A 22822-nucleotide genomic window follows, 5' to 3' on the forward strand; every position below is an offset into this window, starting at 1 on the left:
GCATCAATGGAAATACGGACTTAAGATCAAGTTAAACGAGTTCTTGTCTAGTCTGACCTGATCAGGCAACACTAAGAATACAGGCAATCCTCAACTTACAACAGTTCATTTAGTGACCATTCAAAGTTATAATGGCAATGCAATGATTTGTTGATCATGTGATCAAAATTCAGATGCTTGGCAACTGACTCATATTTATGACGGTTGCAGCATCCCCGGGGTCAAGTGATCCCTTTTTGCGATCTTCTGACAAGCAAAGTTAACAAGGAAGCCAGATTCACTTAACATCCATGTTATTAATTTAACACCTGCAGTGATTCACTTAACAACTGTGGCAAGAAAGGTTGTAAAATGGGGCAAAACTCACTTACAAATGTCTCACTGAGCAACAGAAATTTGGGGCTCAGTTGTGGTCATATGTTGAGGACTACCTTTATTGCATCGGGCTCCCTGTAGTGCAATCAAGAAGGATATTGACCAACTGGAAAGTGTCCGGAAGTAACACATGATGAGATGAGATGAGATGAGATGAGAAGGGGCCAGGAAAGTAAAATCTTATAAGAAATATGAGTGGGAGACTGTGAGTTCAAGTTCCACCTGAGCTATGAAAGCCAGCTGGGTGACTTGGACCAGTCTCTCTCTCTCTTAGCCCAATCCACCTTACAGGGTTGTTGTAATGGGGCAAATAGAAGAAGGGATATGTGTTGGATATGTTTGCTACCTTGAATTATTTGTAAAAATAATAACAAAAGCAGGATACAAATAAAATAAAATAAAATGGTCAGAGGTGTAGGAATAGTGAGGGATCTGTTATTTGACTCCTAGCATCTGAAATAGAAAAAAAGGCAGAGCTATCAGAATTGTTTCTAAAGATGAGACAAGGAACAATTAATTTAAAGTTAATTTCTAAGCATTTCCAATCCTTACATCTGGTTGAAAGAAAAGCTACTTCCTTGTTTTTTTAAAAAAATATCTAGCAAATAGTTTCGTAGGGTAATTCCCCTTCAGTTTTAAAACACAAAAGCAAAAGTCAGCCAGTGGGCAGAGTTTACTACCTCTAGGCAACGAGAGTCGAAAAGAAGGAGAAAAGAAGAAGGGGGAAAAAAGGTTTGAATTCTTGTTTTGCTTTAAATCTTTCTGCCTTTTATATTTATTCGCTTTTGCAAGTTTTCCAAGTTTTTATTTACCTGGATCTAATCTGGTTGTTGAAAGACCCCTTTGTGACATTCTGTATTACATTACAAAATGTAAATCTTCATTTTTTTTAAATTTGGGAGGCAATAAAAGTGGATGCCTAAAGTAACACAGATATAAAGCTGGTCATTTTTGCAGAGGAAAGCTAAGAAGTGACTAGGATAAATTGTTTCATTTCTAATTCCCCCCTTATATATTCCCAGTGCCTAAGTTTTGAAATGCTTCTTTCTATTTATTGAATATTTATACTGTCTATTTAAATATCTATACTGTATTTAAAGGGGAGAAAGAAGAAGAAAACCCAGTTTGTCTATGGCCATATTGCTGCTTGCAATATAGCTGGTAAGCCACTCTGTAGATATTAAACATACGAAGAACGGCTGGTTGTTCGTATGCTGGCTAGTCTAAAGGAAAGAAGAACTAAGGGTGACATGATAGCAGTATTCAAATATTTGAGGGGCTGCCACAAAGAAGAGGGGGTCAAATTATTCTCCAAAGGACCAGAAGGGAAAACAAGAAACAACGGATGGAAACTAATCAAGGAGAAAAGCAACTTGAAATTAAGGAGAAACTTCCTCACAGTGAGGACAATTAACCAGTGAACAGCTTGCCTTCAGAAATCGTGGGCGCTCCATCACTGGAGATTTTTAAGAAGAGACTGTACAGTCACTTGTCTGAAATGATATAGGCTCTCCTGCTTGAGCAGGGGGCTGGACTAGAAGATCTCCAATGTCCCTTCCAGCTCCATTCTATTCTAAATGATGCTTCCCTCCCTTCCAGTTGTCCCTGTAAGACTACTTGTTAATAGCCCAGCATGATGAGCCATCAAAGCAAAAACAGAGCATCTCTACTGATGTTTATTTTGGCACTGAACCGTATTTTAATGAAGGTATGTTCAGGCAGCCTTTGGTCTCTACTTAGTTATGGGATCGTCATTTATAAAATGGAGTTTCTATTGTTTCTAAAGTAAAAGCTTAACACCTGTGCTAAAATGGAGAGATTCTAAACTGTTAGATAGAGAACATCTAATTGTCAGTTGACACTGTAAGTAGAGGAAACACAAAGATAAAATGGAGCTTATGCTAGTTGTCGCTAAAGGTTTAGACGCAAGGGGGCTTCTTGGAAAGGAGATAGCAGGTACCATATAAGGAGGGGTGAATTTGTGTAAGGGAATAAAAAGCTGATGTACGATTCATTCTAGGCCCACCTTATGTGCACCTGTGTTTGCAAGTACGTGAATAAATTCTCTGCTGCTTTCGAGTTATTGTCTCAAGTAGTTCCATCTGTGAACTCGTACTGTTTCCAACAGGATCTTTTCTGACCCAGTCTACATGAGTCCTTGTTATGCTCACAAGGAGAAACCCCTCTTCTAAGAAACAGGCAGGAACCACAAGAAAAAAACAACCCCTTTTATTCTCACAGACCTGAGTCAATGTCCAAGGCAAACAAGCACAGTCCACAGAAACTTGATCCTCAACACGAACTGAGGAATTCTGGGAGTTGAAGCCCACAAGTCATAAAAGGGCCCAGTTTGAAGACCCCTGAACTAGAAGGAAGGGAGGAAGAAGCAATTGGCTGAGTGCAGAGGGAACCATTCTTTCAAAATACTTACCTGGCAGGGGAGATACCTTGATCATGAAGGAGGTTTTTCCAAGGTGAGGCTCATCCATTGCAATCCGGGTGTCCTCACCCCTGCGATTTTCCCAAATGCAGGAAACTCGACTGCATAATTTGTGGTAGTGGAGGATTGCGTTTGCGCTTTCCCCTGAAAAAGAATAGAATCAAGATCATGTGAGGTAATAATACCACTTTACAAGGCCTTAGTAAGGCCACACTTGGAATACTGCATCCAGTTTTGATCACCACGATGTAAAAAAGATGTTGAGACTTTAAAAAGAGTACAGAAAAGAGCAACAAAGATGATTAGGGGACTGGAGGCTAAAACATATAAAGAACGGCTGCTAGAATTGGGTAGGTCTTGTTTAATGAAGAGAAAGACGAGGAAGGACATGATAGCAGTATTCCAATATCTCAGGGACGGCCACAAAGAAGAGGGAGTCAATCTATTCTCCAAAGCACCTAATGGCAGGACAAGAAGCAACGGATGGAAACTAATCAAGGAGAGAAGCAACCTAGAACTAAGGAGAAACTTCCTGACAGTTAGAACAATTAACCAGTGGAACAACCTGCCTCCAGAAGTTGTGGGTGCTCCAACACTGGAGGTTTTTAACAAGAGACTGGACAGCCATTTGTCTGAAATGGTATAGGGTTTCCTATACCATGGACTAGATGATCGCCAAAGTACCTTCCAACTTTATTATTATGGATCATCGCACAGTCAGCCAGATGTTCAGACTGGATTTGGCATTTTGTCTACCTATCGAGTCCTTACCCAGGACCTGGGATAGGCAGATGTGGATGTTTGATGGTATTACAGATATTGTCGCAGGATGGAAGCAGTTCCTAATAAAGCCGCCTTTTGCAATTGACTAATAGCGAATTTGTCAATGCCAATGGTGTTCAAGTGGTGCTCCAGTTGTTTTGGGATTGCATCCAAGGCGCGTATGACTATTGGTACTACCCTTGCTTGCTTTTGCCACAGTCTTTCTATTTCTATTTGTAGGTCTTTGTATTTTGTTATCTTCTCCAGTTCTTTCTCTTCTATTCTGCTGTCTCCAGGCACTGCCACGTACACTATCCAGACTTTTTTGTCTTTCTTATCGACAATTGTTAAGTCTGGGGTGTTATGTTGCAGGTGCTTGTCTGTTTGAATTCTGAAGTCCCAGAGCAGTTTAATTTTATCATTTTCTATGACTTTCTCTATTTTATGATCCCACCAGTTTTTGCTTACAGGCAAATGATATTTTTTGCAGATCTTCCAATGCACCATTGTGCTACTTTGTCATGCCGCTGCTTGTAGTCAGTCTGTGCAATCTTCTTGCAACAGCTTACCAAGTGGTCCACTGTTTCTTCAGCTTCTTTGCATAGATGGCACTTACTGTCTGTTGCTGTCTTCTCAATTTTGACTTTATATGCATTTGTCCTTAAGGCTTGGTCTTGTGCAGCCAGAATTAGTCCCTCCGTCTCTTTCTTCAATTTTCCTGCTCTTAGCCATTGCCAGGTTTGTTATTATCTGCTTTCCCAGCTATTTTTTTAATGTATTGGCCATGTAGTGCTTTGTTTTCCCATGCCTCTATTCTGTTCTTCATTTGGTCTTTCTTGTAGGCCAGTTTGGTCTCTCCAGTAGTCAGTAAGCTTCCTGATATACTAATTTCAGTGCATCTTCATCATTGTTCTTCAGATATTCTTCCAAAGCCATTTTTTCTTCTTCAACCATCTGATGTACTTGTAGCATTCCACGCCCACCTATTTGCCTTGTTAGATAAAGTCTATCAATGTCACTGCGTGGATGAAGGGCGTGATTCATTGTCATTATTTTTCTGGTCTGCCTATCCATTGCTTTTAGTTCTGCTTGAGTCAAGTCCACTATTCCAGCTGTGTACCTAATAACTGGGATTGCCCAGGTGTTGATTGCCTTTATGGTATTTCCTCCATTGAGTTTGGATTTTAAGATCTTCTTCACTCTCTTGATGTATTCACCTCTAATCTTTTTCTTGACTTCAGTGTGCTTGATGTTGTCAGCTTGAAGGATACCCAAGTATTTGTAGTACTCTTCCTCATCCAGACTCTTAATGTTATTTTCGTGGGGCATTTTGATTCCTTCAGTTTTCATTATTTTTCCTTGTTTGATAGTAAGTGTGGCACATTTGTCCAAGCCAAACTCCATTATTATTATTATTATTATTATTATTATTATTATTATTATTATTATTATTATTATTATTATTATTATTATTATATGACAGAGAACAATTGGACATTCAGTATGGCTCTATCCCAGTTTGGAACAAAGATTCTCACAATACCAATTTGTGTATCTGAAAGATTTCATCCAAGAACTGAGTCCAGCAAACAGATTCCATTCTGTGGAGTTGGGACTGAGACCATGTTCTACTAAGCCTGTTAATTAATCTCTTCTCTTTTGGGTTCTCTTCTTTCTTTTTCTTAGAATATTGCCCACAATGAATGTTCAACCTATGGTTGTCACTCAGCCACAGACGGTGATGGTGGTCCAGCCCCAAGCAAACCATTGGCAAACGGACTTATGTGACTGCTGTAGCGAGTGTGACATTTGTAAGTGACCAGGTCCATAATTGAAAGTGGGATTCTCAAAGCCTTCTTAGGAACTTGGGAAGATTGGGCTGGATATTCTTCCAGACTGGATAGGTTGCAGAAATAAATGATTCGTTATAATCTGAGCAATGGATGTTTCATTGTTGAACAGCCCATTGGATTGGAATTAGGATGGCAAGAGATAAAAAGAGACACAGCTTCTCTTCTATTAAAAATTGTGTAGAAGATGGAACTTTAAAGTTCTACATGTAGAAAATGACAGGCTGAGCCCGAGGGTGGGGTCAGATGTATCACCAGTTTGGAATCACTATGCTCCCACAAGAAATCTAAATCCAGCCCTCCCGTGAATTCTCTTGACTCTTATTTAGCACCAATCTGCCTTGACCATTAGTAGATCAGATTCTTGTGTATAGCATGAAATACACTCATAGTACTTTTGAACTCTATTGTGGCACCTGGATTCTTGCACCTGATACTACAAAACTGAAGAATTATGCTAAAAGATTTTTTAAGAAAACAGTCTGGTGTCCTCTTAGTGTTTTGAATTTTAATTTTCATAATGAGAAGTCCTTGCTTTTTCCAAGCTTGGTTGTTTTCTTGCAGATGTTTCATTACCCAGATAGGTAATATCATCAATTCTAGGACAGCATCACTGCTAGTACTAAAGATATTATCTAATTGGATAAAGAAATATCTGCACCCTCTTGTACCCACATAGGGATTCCAGACTAGTCCCCTGTTTGATTCCTCTCCCTGGCTCAGCCAGTCTCTCTTCAACAGTAATTTTCTTAATTCTATTTCATAATAGTTGGGAACATCAACATACAGAAAAATGGAATGGGGTGCCCTTTTAATTTAATGCGGCTTTTTAGCTTTTTCAGTCCTCCCTCTGCTAGATAATGTTTTAACTAGCATTTGCAGTTGCAATTTTAATGTTCCAGCAATAGCATCATTTACATTTTCTGGATGATAAATCTTATGTCATTCAACACTTTGCCAAAATCATTTTTACAAACACTTTTCCTTCCTCCCTCTAGGTCTCTGTGGATTGTTCTGCTTCCCTTGTTTGGCATGCCAAGTTGCTGCAAATATGGATGAATGTTGTTGTTGCGGAGCATCTGTGACCATGCGGGCTGTGTACAGGACAAAATACAATATCCCTGTAAGTAGATTATGGCTGGCTGTGGAATTCTGGGAGTTCCACAAGTCTTAAAGTTGCCAAGTTTGTAGAGCCCTGGATTAGACAAACTTCGGGTTTCTACACTCTAGTTCAAACCAAAAAAATCAAACTAGAATCTTGAGAAGTACTCGTGAAATTGGAGAGAAATACCAACTCAGAAACGGAATGGGACAACTCCTTGCTGCCCACTCACCATGGGACAACTTGCCATGGGAAATTATGTAAAATAATTTAAAAAATTATTTTAATTTTTGTTATTCGCATTTCATTTTGTCCCTTGTTCGGCATCCTTTCTTTAGTGATTCTTTCCATTTGTTATCTGCAGTAGATCATAATCTTTCAGAATTATAGGAATAAAAATAAAAATGATACTTGTTGCATGCCAAACATAACTATCACATCTACCTGACCCACAAGGATGGGAAGGCAGAATATGTTACAAGTCCCATCGAATAGGGATTGTCATCTGAGGATGATCAAAAAAGACCCTCTGTGCCCCCATACCCTGCTATTTTTCTGAAAGGCTCTAAAAACATGTTTTGTCAGTGGGCCTGAGGACCATAAGTAGACACGGAGCTGATTTTGTGGTTAATTTGATTGTGTTGCTGCTGCCACTGGCTTTGGATGAAGTGGATTTTTTAAAATAGGTTTTTCTAATGTAATGGATTTCTGTTGTTAACTGAGACGTTTGTTAAGTGAGTTTTGCCCCATTTTACAACCTTCCTTACCAAAGTTGTTAAGTGGTTATTAAGTTAGTAATATGGTTAAGTGAATCTGGCTTCCCCATTGACTTTTCTTGTCAGAAAGTCACAAAAACTGATCACATGATCCCAGGACATTGTAGCCATCATAAATATGAACCAGATGCCAAACATCTCAATTTTGATCACATGAATCATGGGGATACTACAAAGGTCGTAATTGTGAAAAACGATCTTAAGTCACATTTTTCAGTGCCATTGTAACTTTGGACAATCACTAAACAAACTGTTGTAAGTTAAGGACTACCTGTATTTTGCCATCCAACCTAGAGCTAGCTTCTTGTAATTCCATATCTCTACATCATGATTTTATTTAAAAAGTTATTGATTCATTTGGTTTCTTTTTTTTTTCAACAGGGATCCATCTGTGGGGATACCTGCATTGTGGGGTGTTTCCCCACTTGTTCTCTCTGCCAAATCCAGAGAGATATCAGAAGAAGAAAACAAATGGGGATATTCTAGAAGACTTCACCCTAAGCTCCTTTGGACCTTTATATTTGTCCTTTTTTAAATTAGAATTTTGAGAAATAAGAAATAAGTAGTTTGTAGGGAGAACCATTATTTAGAGGCACCCTTTCTTTATAATTCTAAGCATATTCTTAACCCAGAAATTAAATTTTAGTACTAATTCAGAGCTCAAAATCCAAGCCTGCTGTTGTTTGTTCTGTCCTTGCTCTCCCAATTTCATTTACAATGGAAAACAAAACATTTTTGGTTGCTGCTGCTCTTAAACAATTAGGATTTTTTTTAAAAAAGCCCTGCTAGACCTTTGAAGATTTATGGGGGGAATCAACCATTCTGCCTTCCCCATTTTAGGGCTACTGGTGATTTTGGTTTGCAAGATGTAGTCACTGGAGAAAACAAGATAAAATTGCAATCTAGAGCCATTGGCATAACTAGTCTACCTGGAAGTGCTTGCTGTCCAGATGTGGGGGGCTAGAATTATTATGCTTCTTTGATTTAAAGGAGATATAAAACAACATATATGGAGAGAACCATCTTAAAAAAAAACTAGTGTATGTGATTGTTTAGCTAGAAAACGGTGTGGTTCTTACTCTCCGAGTTATTGCCTTTTTTTTCTTTGTCAAATATATAAACCAAGACAACATGCTGTACACCAGACACTGGAGATTGTTATTCTTAAAAATCAATAAAATATTTTAAAAAATAAATAATAAAATCCTAACCAGTGAAGAAATGGAGGCAGGCTCATTCACATTGCATCTGTTGCTCCCCCCCCCCCATCTGTCCTGCCCTTAGATGCACTATGAAACTCACAACAGTAAAAAATTATGTGGGCAAAAGTATAAAACATACCCCTGAGACTTTTACTGACTAGAGCAGGGGTGGGCAACCTTGGCTCTTTTATGACTCATGGACTTCAACTCCCAGAATTCCTGAGAGTTGAAGTCCATAAGTCTTAAAGTTGCCAAGTTTGAAGACCTCTGCTCTAGGCTTTGGGTCTCAGTCTGAGATAAGTTCGGTCAAAGATGGCACTTTATTGCTTTCAAATCCACTTTGGTTTAAATGCAACAGCTTCTTTTTTAGACTGCTGGTAATTTGCAAAAGATTGCAAGGTACAACATGCATACACCTGGTAATCACGGAAATATCTTTCGTTATAAATAGCAGTGGGCTACATTACTGAAACTCGATGTCAAGACTGCTAACATCGGATGTTCTTGCTTGCCATATATGAAGAAGCAAACATGTTTTATTTAACCTGTATATCACTTCTAGAGTTAAAGTCAGACAATGTTAGAATAGCGGGTGGGAAAGTATGTACTTGGGGGATAGTTAGCCACAACAATATTTTAGTACAGTATTTCCAAGGTCAGCTGTAACCAGAGGAGTTAGGGGAGGGAAAGTTCACAATTCAAACAAATTGGAAAACGTGACTGATGACTGTAAAATGAAGGAATGAGTTATGCTTGTTAGGGATGATTGGGGGTGGGAGGATTCAGTTTTTTGGCTTCATTATGTACCTGCCGAAGCTATGTAGCAATAAAAGGATTCTTTAAGGTAAACAAAGCCTCAAAGTTCTTTGAAAAGCTGCTTCTTTTGGAACCATGACACTCAGCTCCCTTTCTGTCAAGAGTGTATGTTACACCCTCTACAGCTGTGGGTAATGGAAAAAAATTAATTTGGATTTTTTCATTGTAAGGTTTCAGTAGTTGAGACATCCCTTGAACGTGATCCTGTGTTTGCTTTGTGGGTTGTTTTTTTTTTTTTTTTTTTGCTTAGTTCTGCATTTGATTTTCTGATCGTTATAGTAAAGTGGAGTCTCTAAATTTATCGCTCTGACTTAAACAACGATGCTTTCTGAATTAGTAATGGACCTGGGAAATATGCACTTCTTTAACATAGACATGTTAACAGGAGCCTCAGCTGGGTTCTGTTTTCCCAGTGCAAAAGGGGCAATAGTAATAGTAATAAAGTTGGAAGGGACCTTGGAGGTCTTCTAGTCCAACCCCCTGCTCAGGCAGGAAACCCTACACCATTTCGGACAAATGGCTGTCCAGTCTCTTCTTAAAAACTTCCAGTGTTGGAGCATTTACTGCTTTTTATTCCAGCTGTATATTTCTGCAGAAATAGAGAGCCTCAAGGCTTGAGATTGGAGATAAATATCAAGCATTTGAGTAAAAGTTCTCTCAGATGTTTCTACAACAAGTTTCTTTGTTATTTACAACATGCCAGTCTCACAAGGTTTGTGTTCACATCTGGTTGATTACATTTGTCATTTGTGGCACAAGATTACATTCCAAGATAACATTTAATACAAGATTACGCATAGCGAAAACGTCTTACTCTCCTTGTCAGAGATTTCCATTTTGCTCAAAAGCCAGAAAAAAGAAAAGAAGCGTAGGCAATCCAGTGGAAAAAGTAATCATTTATAATTTTTGATAGCTTGTTTCTACTTAGTTTGATTAATTCCTGACTACGTTGGTGTCTAAAACATTATTTGAGATCTTTTTTTATGAATGGGATCTAAGCCTGTAAACCTCTCTCTTTCCCTCCCTCTTTCTCTCCCTCCCTCTCTCCCTCCCTCCCTCTCTTTCTCTCTCTCCCTCCCTCCATCCATCCATCCCTCTCTTTCTCTCTCTCTCCCTCCCTCCCTCCCTCCCTCTCTCTCTGTCTCTCTTTCTCTCTCTCTCTCCACTATTGTCAATTGTCTAAAGCTGTTTTACAGGTCTAACAGTGGGAACTTCCCAGTTTTGATATGATTACAACGTTAGATATTAGAATAGAATAGTCAGAACAGATGGCTAAACAAAACCACTTTATATTTTAGTATTTTTGTGGTTTCATAGAGAAGGAACTTCCATTGCAACAAACTTGTTTTCTGTGGTACTAATACCACCCACTTCTCCCCAGATTTCACCAAGGTAGGGTAGTGTTTGCTAATACCTGTTAAATTCTGGTTGATTTTTCCCTGCTTCCTTCTCCTAAAAACAGTTAAGGAAGAGACCATATCTGTAGACAGTCAAAATCTAAGCGTAAGAGAGATTAGTTGATGGAAATATGCAGAAAGCATTACCTAATCAAGAGAGACTGAAATATATTTTAAGTCCAGAGCAATGAGATAATATTCAGAAATATCTCAGTCTGGTACCTCCTTAATTCACTGCAGTATAAAGGGGAAGATGTATACTATAATAAGAATTATAAAATTGTTATTATAGTCAATCTCAGTAAAAGTCGTTTTAGTCTTCCTGTGGAATTGTTTTCTTGGTCTGGTCTACCTAGTAGTCTTGGAGGCATTTTATATTGGAATTAATATAGGAGATAAAAAGACCAGTTGTCTGGAAATACCTTTAAACTCAGTCAAACTGTGGGGGCCATCATGTTCATTAATATCTCCATTTGAAGTTGACAGCACTATTTCAGAATTAGAAACATCAAGCAGAGTATCTACTTTAACTTCTAAGTCAGACATGTCAAACACAAGGCCCAGGGGCCGGATGCGGCCCATGAAGTAGTTTCATGTGGCCCGCGAAGCCCTCCTAGAAACAGGGAATGGCCCCCACTGCCTTGGCCCTGGCCCAGGCCAGCCAGGAACCAATATACAATTTTGTGGTGGCCCCAGGGCAATCGCAATGCTGATGTGGCCCTCAGTAAAATTGAGTGGGACACCCCTGTTCTAAGTAATAATGACCTTTGCTTAAGCTACCATATCAGGCTTAAAAAAACCACACCTCCACGCTCTAGATTACCACTAGAGGCAACAAAGAGAGACAGCAAATTAACTCTTTGCTGCCATCTAATAGTATCTTAAATTATTGCAACCCAGATGTAATAGTCTTGTATGAGTTGGGAATATAGATAGTCCTTGACTTACAATCTTTTGTTTAGTGACCATTCAAAATTACAACAGCAAGTCACTGAAAAAAGTGATTTATGACTATTGTTCATGCTTGCAACCATTACAGCATCTCTGTGGTCATCTTATCAATATTTGAACACTTGGCAACTATAAGGTGACCAACCATCCTCCTTTAGGGAGGACAGTCCTCCTTTTGTAAGTTCTGTCCTCCCTCAAAAAGTGTCCTCCTACATGTCCTCCTTTTCGATATTTGAAGACTAATCTGCAGGGCTTTTTTTTTTCATAGAACGCTCAGAACGGTGTTCCGGGACCTTTTTTGATGGTTTTTTTTTCAACTTTTGCATGAGCTGTGCTACTCCCACTATTGGCTTTCGAAAGCCAATAGGAATTGCTGCTGAGCGCACCAAAACACCCGGACGGTATAATTTTATTTACAAGTTTATTTGCTTATGTTATTGTTTCAGTTTTAATAATTAATTTTATTTATTCATAATGAATGTGCTTGCATCGTTCATGTAGCTCTATATTTTATTTTTAATTTTAAATTTCATTTAGGGATGGAAAAATCAAAAAAGAGGAAATACCATTTCAATGATAAATTGCATAAGGAATTTCCATTCATCACATCAAAGAAGGATAACATTTTTTTCTGCAATATTTGCAGCGGAGAATTTTGTATTGCAGTTGGGGGCAGAGCAGCTATTACGAAACACTTGACCACCAAGAAACATAAGCAATCATCAGATGCATCTGCTTCCAGTTGTAAAGTAACAAGTTTTTTTAAAAACTTCAAAGTATTCTGAAGATGAAAAACAGTTAGCTGCAATGGAGGGAGTATTTGCATTCCATACCATAATTCACAATCAAAGTTTCTGTAGCATAGATTGTACAACTAAATTATTGAAAAAGTTTCACGATGCTAAATTTTCATGCGCCAGGACAAAATGCGAGGCTATTATTAAATCAGTATTTAAAAATTACTGTGACAAAATTCTTACAGAAGACTTGGAAACTGCAGCATTTGTAACGGTTTTATCTGATGCATCCAATCATAATGAAACTAAATTGTATCCAATACTAGTAAGATATTTTAATGTTACCAAGGGCATTCAAGTAAAACTTTTAAATTTAAAATCCATTGAGGGCGAAACTGCTGAAATTTTGTCAAACCATCTATACAGAGTAATAAATGAAAACAATTTGAAATCCAAAGTTGTTGCACTAACAGCTGATAATACAAACACAAATTTTGGTAGGCAAAGATGCAAAGGGGTGAATAATGCGTATGTAAAATTACAAGATTTACTCCAAAAGAAAACACTAGGAATAGCTTGTAATGCACATATTTTGTCAAATGCAATCAACATGACATCATGTGCCATGCCAATTGATGTAGAAGTAATAATAACTACAATTTATTTGTATTTTAGTCGTTTTACCATTCGTGTGGCTACTTTAAAACAATTTTGTGAAGAAGCAAATATTCAATATAAAACTTTTAGGATATTCAAAAGTTAGATGGCTTGCTCTAACAGCTGCTATAGAGCATGTTCTACAATTATTTGAGCCTCTCTGTTCATATTTTTTAAGTTTAGACAAATGTCCTAAAATCCTGGAATTGTTTTTCAATAATAAAATATCTGAGATATTAATGTATTTTGTACATAATCAAGTATCTATTTTTCACAAAACGATTCAAAAGATTGAAGGTGAACACATTTCAGTTACAGAAGTTAGTCTTATTTTGAATGACTGTATCCTTCAATATAAAACTCAATTTAAAGAAAAATTTCTTCCTTTAGTTATAAAAAAAAATTGTCAGACTTAGAGGAATCAAATCTGGGCATAACAGAAAAGTTTATCAAAGAAGTGCAGAATTTTTACCAAATATGTTTTCAATATATTGAAAAATGGTCTGAAACAAACATCATAGGAAATAACAGTTTTCAATGGTGTTTTTTGACTTCATCGCAAGTATATTGGACAGATATTGAATCTTGTGTTGTTTTTATCTAAAGAAATGCCAGACATTAAAATGACAATTGTCTCTTTGAAGAAATTAGAGGACTGAATGTATTTTTAAATTCTGAAAAATTAATACAATGGGAAAATGAACACGTTGAAATTGATAAAAGATGGGTGGAAATATTCAGCCATTTCAAAAATGAACATATTCCATGTGAAAATTTATTTATTCTTGTTCAATTTACATTGTGCTGCCCTGGAACTAATGCAGCAGTTGAAAGAGTTTTTTCAATTGCTAATGATTTTTGGAAAAGTGAGAAATCGAGATTGAATGTTGATACTCTAGCTGCAGCACTTGCGGTAAAATTCAATATGAAGGATATTTCTTGTTCAGATACTTCCAATATATTGTTAGAAGTTGATACATTGACAAAAATATTCATTCAATGGAAAAATACTCATTTAAATAATAATTAATAGGCATGTAAGCATAATTACAATATAAAATGTTATTGTTACAAATGTTTTTTATTATGCATTTATCATATTACAGTGTATTCTGTATTATTGTTGCAATGAATAAAATGTTTATTTTATTTACGATATTTTTTCTTCAATTTATTTGTGTCCTCCTTTTCATTGTAAAAAAGTTGGTCACCTTAGCAACTGGCATGTATTTATGGCGGCTGCAGTGTCCTGGGATCATGTGATCACCTTCTGTGACTTTCTGACAAGCAAAGTCAATAGGGAAGCCAGATTCATTTAACAACCATGTTACTAACTTAACAACAAATTATTTACTTAACAACTGTGGCAAGAAAGGTTGTAAAATGGCACAAAACTCACTTTACAACTATCTTACTTAGCAATGGAAATTTTGAGTTAATTTGAGGACAACTTGTGTAACAGGTGCAAGTTGCATTCCTAATGCATCCAAAAAGCACAAGGTTGTGGAAAGCTTGTTTAACAATGTCAGGAAAGTAAACAAACATGTTGTTGAAGGAAAAGTCTTCATCGTGGTTCAGTCCAAGCTGGGAATAAACAACATGGCAACTGCTTTAGAAAGAGGGTTGCAGTTTATTGAAGAGGAGAGCCAGACAGAAAGATGGCTCTGGAAGAAAAAAGAGTGAGCACAGGTAGCGAGTGGGTTTTATACCCTCTGGAGCCTTTTGTTTGGAGTTGTTTCCTGTTCCTGTTTGAGGCATGAACTTTGACCTGAGTCTGAGTGTGCCCTTTGGTATCTGTCGTTTAATCCTATTATGTCCTGTCTTAGAGTTGGGTGGGGTATGTAGATTAGGTGTCTTCTTAATCTTCTAACTGGAGGGCTCCAACCTTCCTGGATTATTTACATCTGCATTTCTACAGAGCTGGTTTCTGCTTGGGGGAGGGAGACTTGGGGCTATTAAGGAAAACTGGGCATGCTTTTCTGCCTCTTTAAGATCCTTTGAGGAAATATATTTTCTTCCCTTTTATATATTTACTTCTCTGGGGAGGCTGACTTCCCACAATGTATTCCTCAACTTATAACAAAAATTGAGCCCCAAATTTATGTTGATAAGCAAAACATTTGTTAAGCGAGTTTTGCCCCATTTTATGACCTTTCTTGCCACAATTGTTAAGTGAGTCCCTACAGGTGTTAAGTTAGTAACACAGATGTTAAGTGAATCTGGCATACCAGAAAGCCACAAACCATGGGGCACTGCCACCGTCATAAACATGAGTCAGTTGCCAAGTGGCTGAATATTGATCATGTGACCATGGGGATGCTACAACGGTCGTAAGTGTGAAAAAAGTCATAAGTTCCTTTTGTCAGTGCTGTTGTAACTTTAATGGTCACTAAATGAACTATTGTAAGTTGAGGACTACCTGTAATTGCTTTTGTTTCACTAAAGATTCACTCTTTTATCTTACCTTTTACCTGGAAAGTGAATGTCTGCAGGATACCTGTCCTTGCCAGCCTACCTATTAGACAAGAAGCAAAAATTAGGTCAAAAAAACCCAAACTCATCTGTGCCTCACATTTCTGAACTGAAGTGTCACAAAATGAGTGGCACAAAACAGCCTGATTCTCAAAACATGATGTGTGCATTTTTTTTTCTGTCTTAGCCCTTGAATAGTTTGAAGCTACTCTCCAGAAAAAGAAGATTCAGTCAGGAAAAAAAAAAGATATATGGGTTGTCATCTTATAACCACAATTGGGACTGAAATCTTGGTCGTTAAGCAATGTGGTCATTAAAGGAGTCATCCCAACCCAATTTTACCACCATTTTTTCAATGGTTGCCAAGTGAATTATGTGGGTATTAAGCAAAACTGGCCTATTGACTTTGTTGGAAGCTGGCTGGGAAGATTGCAAATTGTGATTGTGTGACCACATATTGTCATAAATGTGAGTTGATTGGCAAGCGCCCAAATCAGAATCGCACGATTGTGGGGAGGCAGCAACGGTCATAACTACGAGGATTGGTCATAAGCCACTTTATTAAGCACCATTGTAACTTTGAACTGTCAAAGATGAAGTGAGGAAAGCCAAGGCTCAAAATGAACTAAGGCTTGCGACCAAAGTCAAAAATAACAAAAAAAGAGCTTCTTTCAACATGAAAAAAGTGAAGGAAATGATTGGTGCATTAGTGGGTGAAAGTGGCAAGAAGGTGACAAGCAACAGGGAGAAAGCAGAACTATTTAACTCATTTTTTGCATCTGTCTTTACACAAAGGGAAAAAACAGACCAACCTATCGAAAATAGTGCCATAAAAAAACAGAATAGAAACGAAAGTTAAGATAAGCAAGAAAATGGTAAGTGAGCACCTGTCCAGCCTAGACGAGTTCAAATCGCCAGGACCAAATGGATTATACCCCAAGATTCTCAAGGAACTGGCAGATGTGATCTCAGAACCACTGAACTATATTTTTCAAAGATTCTAGAGCACAGGGGAACTACCAGAGGACTGGAAAAGAGCTGATGTAGTTCCCATCCTCAAAAAAGGGAAAAAAAATGGATCCAGGAAATTACAGACCTATCAGCCTGACTTCAATACCTGGGAAGATCCTGGAAAATATAATCAAACAACGAATCAACGAACACCTAGAGGCAAATAAAGTCATTACTAAAAGCCAACATGGGTTTGTCAAAAATAGATCATGCCAGACAAATCTTATTGCATTCTTTGACCAAGTGACAAAATTAGTGGATCAGAGGAATGTTGTAGACCAGTGGTTCTCAACCTTTCTAATGCCGTGACCCCATAATACAGTTCCCCATGTTGTGGTGACCCCCAAGTGGGTGTGGCCACCAATAAGAGGGAGTAGGACAGCTAGGGAAAAGGGAAAAAATGGCAGACAGCGTGGTTTGGCGACCCCCGTGAAATGGTCGTTCGACCCCAAATGGGGTCCTGACCCACAGGTTGAGAACCACTGTTGTAGACATAATTTACTTGGACTTCAGTAAGGCATTTGATAAAGTAGATCAAACCTACTACTTGACAAGATAGAAAAATGTGGGGTAGAAAGCACCATCACCAGATGGATCCGTAGCTGGCTGACTGGCCGTACTCAGCGTGTGGTCCTCAATGGAACCGCATCTATATGGAGGGAAGTGTGTAGTGGGGTGCCCCAGGTTCTGTTCTGGGCCCAGTGCTCTTCAACATCTATATCAACGATTTGGACAAGGGGATAGATGGGGAACTCATCAAATTTGCAGACGACATCAAGCTGGCAGGAATAGCCAACACTCCAGAAGACAGGCTTAAGATACAGAAGAATCTAGATAGACTTGAATACTGGGCGCTATCTAACAAAATGAAATTCAATGGTGAAAAAAGCAAGGTTCTACATTTAGGCAAGAAAAATCAAATGCACAGGTATAGTATAGGGGGTACTTTGCTCAATAGTAGTAACTGTGAGAGGGAATCCTAGTGGACAATCACCTAAATATGAGCCAGCAGTGTGCTGCAGCTGCCAAAAATGCCAACACAGTGCTAGGCTGCGTTAGCAGAGGGATAGAATCAAGATCACGTGAAGTGTTAATACCACTTTACAATGCCTTGGTAAGGCCACACTTGGAATACTGCATCCAGTTTTGGTCACCACGATGTAAAAAAGATGTTGAGACTCTAGAAAGAGTACAGAGAAGAGCAACAAAGATGATTAGGGGACTGGAGGCTAAAGCATATAAGGAACGGTTGCTGGAATTGGGTATGTCTAGTTTAATGAAGAGAAGGACGAGGGGGGACATGATAGCAGTGTTCCAATATCTCAGGGGCTGCCACAAAGAAGAGGGTTTCAAGTTATTTTCCAAGGTGCCTGAAGGCAGGACAAGAAGCAACGGGTGGAAACTAAGCAAGGAGAGAAGCAACCGAGAACTAAGGAGAAACTTCCTGACAGTTAGAACAATTAACCAGTGAAACAACCTGCCTCCAGAAGTGGTGAATGCTCCAACACTGGAAGTTTTTAAGAAGAGACTGGACAGCCATTTGTCCAAAATGGTATAGGGTTTCCTGTCTGAGCAGGGGGTTGGACTACATCAGGGCTTTTCAACCTTTTCATCCATTGTACCACTTTTAGGATATGGCAATATCCGAGTAGCACCAGTTGCCTAGCAAGGTGTCAAAAACTTGATGACCAAAAAAAAAAAAAGGAAAAAAGTGATAAAGTACAGGTAGTCCTCAACTTACAACAGTTCACTTAGTGACTGTTCGAAGTTACAATGGCACTGAAAAAAGTGCCTCCCAAGGCACAGACTCCCAAGACACTTGCCTGCCCGCCCGGCGGCGCTCTTCCTCCTGTCCAAGGTTTTCATTGTTGTGAGCATTTCTGTTGAAGATTGGCAGCAGGGGGGGTTGGTTTTTATTCCCCCCCATCTGCTGGGTGGTTGCAGCAGGTTTTGGTCACTTCACATGACCCTGGGACACTGTGACCGTCATAAATATGAATCAGTTGCCAAGCATCTGAATGTAAATCACAAGACCCTGGAGATGCTGCAACATTCCAGCTGATCGGCGCTTCTTCTGGGCTCAGCAGAAGCACCAGGATCAGCGCTGAGCTCCAGCTGGAGCCTGGCGCTGATCCTGGCACTTCCACTGAGCCCTGACAGCCCTGCAGCTCCAACCATCTCTCGCTCAGGCTTGTGAGGTGCTGCCATCAGTTCAGCTCATTCCCCTCCCCCACTACTTTTCTAGGATGGTCGCGTACCACCTGCCAGGTGCCAATGTACCACAGGTGATACCCGTACCACTGGTTGAAAAGCGCTGGACTAGATGACCTGATGACCAGGAATTAGGAGACAGTATTAATTATGAATACATATAGATGGCTTCTCTCTCTTTGGTCACTTGTAATCCTGGATTCAGGGTCAGGAAAGGATAGTAAGGAGAACACCCAATGTCCTAACCCACCCAAAAACATATGATATCTTTAAGTAACACTCAAATGAGAATATGTTTAGCTAATTCTGCTTTCTCCCTTCTTATCTACAGTATGCCAGACTTACTGGGTGCAATCTTTATCTTATGTGTGTCAGCTTTGCTGGATGGGTTGCTTATGTAATTATACAGAATAAATACAAGGATTTCTTGTCATTTGTTGCTCCCCTCATTTAGAGGAGTCCGTTTATTCAGCTGAATAAACATGTAAAACTTAAAAAGCACTTTCTGGCTTCCTGTATTTCTTTAACCAGCAAAACCTCAGGCCCCTTCCAACTTTACTATTATTATTATTATTATTATTGATCATCACACAGTCAGCCAGATGTTCAGACTGGATTTGGCATTTTTGTCTACCTATCGAGTCCTTCCCAAGGACCTGGGATAGGCAGATGTGGATGTTTGATGGTATTACAGATCTCGTCGCAGGATGGAAGCGGTTCCTAGTAAGGCTGCCTTTTGCAATTGACTAATGGCAAATTTGTCAATGCTGATGATGGTGTTCAAGTGGTGCTCCAGTTGTTTTGGGATTGCGCCCAAAGCGCCTATGACTATTGGTACTACCCTTGCTTGCCTTTGCCACAGTCTTTCTATTTCTATTTGTAGGTCTTTGTATTTTGTTATCTTCTCCAGTTCTTTCTCGTCTATTATCGATCATCGCACAGTCAGCCAGATGTTCAGACTGGATTTGGCATTTTTGTCTACCTATTGAGTCCTTACCCAGGACCTGGGATAGGCAGATGTGGATGTTTGGTGGTATTACAGATCTCGTCATAGGATGGAAGCAGTTCCTAGTAAGGCCGCCTTTTGCAATTGACTAATGGCGAATTTGTCAATGCCGATGATGGTGTTCAAGTGGTGCTCCAGTTGCTTTGGGATTGCACCCAAGGCGCCTATGACTATTGGTACCACCCTTGCTTGCCTTTGCCACAGTCGTTCTATTTCTACTTGTAGGTCTTTGTATTTTGTTATCTTCTCCAGTTCTTTTTCGTCTATTATTATTATTATTATCATTCATCGCACAGTCAGCCAGATGTTCAGACTGGATTTGGCATTTTGTCTACCTATCGAGTCCTTACCCAGGACCTGGGATAGGCAGATGTGGATGTTTGATGGTATTACAGGTATCGTCGCAGGATGGAAGCAGTTCCTAATAAGGCCGCCTTTTGCAATTGACTATTATTATTATTATTATTATTATTATTATTATTATTATTATTATTATTATTATTATTATTATTATTATTATTATATAGTTGTAATTGAAAGATTACCAGTTAAGTTATTTGGTGTTTTACTATAATCAAATCAAGTTAAACATTTAGTCTTTGACCTTGGCTTATTCTTTTCCCTTCTGTAAACTGAAAATTACAGTAAGACAGCAATTTCTGCAAATCTCCAAAGGTTGTGCTCAAAAATTGGGAGTGTCACAGGCAACTTCAGATTTGCACCCTCACTCAAGGGTATAACTTTGGGCTAAAAGATCAACAGAGACATCAAGTTGTGAGAGAAGCTCCTGGAGAAGGAAAATTATTCCCTTCTTCTGTCATCTTGTGGTTCGTTTTGAGTAGATCTTGCTAACAATGCAGACTATGCAAATTCAAATGTAGTTTTAAAAAGAGCTTAGAGAACACATGCATCCTGTGAAGCTAATTCTAGAAATCAAATTTGCTTGACTTTGACATTACATAAAAGGAAGTGAAAGTTGATTTTCATGAAAAAAAAGAGATCACCTTGTTTCCGAAAAGCAAGGATTAGAATTTGGGATCTATGCTGCTTATCAAGGCTTGTTAGTAGGATCTATGCCAGGGGTCTTCAAACTTGGCCCTTTTATGACTTGTAGACTTCAACTCCCAGAATTCCTGAGCCAGCATGGCTCAGCTTGGAAACTCTGCCTTTCCCCTCAGCATGGCTGGCTCAGGGATTCTGGGAGTTGAAGTCCACAAGCCATAAAAGGGCCAAGTTCGAAGACCCTTGCTTTAAAGCTACAACTGTCCGGAAAAAGAGCACTTCAACCCAAATTAGAAGTTCCAGTGGCTGTGTCTCCTCTTCAGTCAGCAAAATGGTTGCATTTAGTTGTTTACAGCAAAGCTGCACCTATAGCAAAGCATCAATTTGCTTTACAATTGTGGCATTTGCTTTACGACTGCTGCATTCACTTAATGAGAGCCACAAAAAAGGTGATAAAATTAAGGTGAGTCGTGTGACCGACCCATTTTATACCTATTACAACATTTGATCGTAACAGGCAGGCTCCATTATGGTCATCTGGTCAAGGACTACCTGATAAACGGAGTTACCTTGTCTAGGTTTCTGCATGATTCATACTTGTCAGATTTTCTTTGACAAAATCAAACCAGCTGCAGACTAGAAATTACAGATGTTGTCGCTATGGGTTTAGATTTAGGGAACAAGGTTTTTGCAAAAAACAAAACAGGTTTCTAGTTCTCTGACTTCTGTACTTTCATTTCAGCAGCCAACTTTAGAAGGAAGAAAAAGTATGTTGATAAACAACTGAGTTTATTAAATTTACACCAAAATCAGCTACAATACATATGTTGTTCAAATTCAAATTATAAATTAGAATAGCTTTTCTCCTTTGTGCATCTGTCATTTTATCTTGATCCAAAGAATTCTGAGAGTTTCCTAATTCCCCTTTATATTGTTAAGGAAAGGGAATGGCACCAAATAAAAACATTAGTCCTATGTACTTGGGACCAGTTTTGAACATACAGTACTATTTGTGGGTTTTGCTTCTGAGCATCAGGTCAACTCCAATCTGAAAGAACCTGAAAAAACACAGATAGCCCTAAGTCAGGGGTAGGCAACCTTGGCTCTTTTATGACTCGTGGACTTCAGCTCCCAGAATTCCTGAGCTGGCATGGCTCAGCTTGGAAACTTTCCCTTTCCCCTCAACATGGCTGGCTTAGGAATTCTGGGAGTTGAAGTCGCAAGTCATGAAGGGGCCAAGGTTGCCTACCCCTGCCCTAAGGGATACCAGTGCTGGACTAACCTCTCTAATTTTGATGAGTACAGCATCGCACATAACTACTTTATGGGGGAATAAAACAGTTATTGGCTGGATTTCATTTTGATTTAGCATATTTGTGCTCACTTAGCTATTAATGTTTGTAAATCATGTCCCATGCCTTATGAATAGTGTTAACCCAGTAATTGTGGTTTATTCAAAATCTAGTTCCATCATGGTTTACCATGCTTGAAAACTACTGGCAAAAATAAAACTCTCTAATTCGTACAGTCAATAAGTGTGCACAGCTGAGTTTAAAGTTTGATATATTTTGAACTACTCTTGCTCTTTGTTGTTGTTGTTGTTAATTGCAAAGTCATGTCCGACCCATCGCGACCCCATGGACAATGTTCCTCCAGGTCTTCCTGTCCTCTACCATCTTCTGGAGTCCATTTAAGTTCACACCTACTGCTTCAGTGACTCCATCCAGCCATTCTCTGTCATCCCCTTCTTCTATTGCCCTCAATCTTTCCCAGCATTAGGCTCTTCTCCAATGAGTCCTTCCTTCTCATTAGGTGGCCAAAGTATTTGAGTTTCAACTTCAGGATCTGGCCTTCTAAAGAGCAGTCGGGGTTGATCTCTTCTAGGACTGACCGGTTTGAACGCCTTGCAGTCCAGGGGACTCACAGGAGTCTTCTCCAGCACCATAGTTCAAAGGCCTCAATTCTTTGGCGCTCAGCCTTTCTTATGGTCCAACTTTCACAGACTCTTGCTCTTTAGGAAATGTTAATTCCTGAAGTATCCAATTTCAAACTTTC

General features: G+C 38.9%; 1 protein-coding gene and 1 non-coding gene across 2 annotated transcripts; both read left to right on the forward strand.

The window, feature by feature from the left end:
- The first annotated feature begins 2798 nt into the window (after positions 1 to 2798).
- LOC120311426 lies at positions 2799 to 2962 on the forward strand. Its single transcript, XR_005557616.1, has one exon. It is a non-coding gene; the product is annotated as a U1 spliceosomal RNA (small nuclear RNA).
- Positions 2815 to 7971, forward strand: LOC120311403 (placenta-specific gene 8 protein-like). The gene is made up of 4 exons (XM_039350842.1): positions 2815 to 2849; positions 5264 to 5388; positions 6426 to 6550; positions 7687 to 7971. Exons 1-4 carry the CDS (start codon positions 2830 to 2832, stop codon positions 7789 to 7791), a joined length of 375 nt encoding a protein of 124 aa, XP_039206776.1. The 5' UTR covers positions 2815 to 2829; the 3' UTR covers positions 7792 to 7971.
- The last annotated feature ends 14851 nt before the right edge of the window (positions 7972 to 22822 follow it).

The sequence above is a fragment of the Crotalus tigris genome, unplaced genomic scaffold (assembly GCF_016545835.1).
Source record: "Crotalus tigris isolate CLP2741 ecotype Arizona unplaced genomic scaffold, ASM1654583v1 scf7180000018362.2422785, whole genome shotgun sequence".
Taxonomy (NCBI): Eukaryota; Metazoa; Chordata; class Lepidosauria; order Squamata; family Viperidae; genus Crotalus; species Crotalus tigris.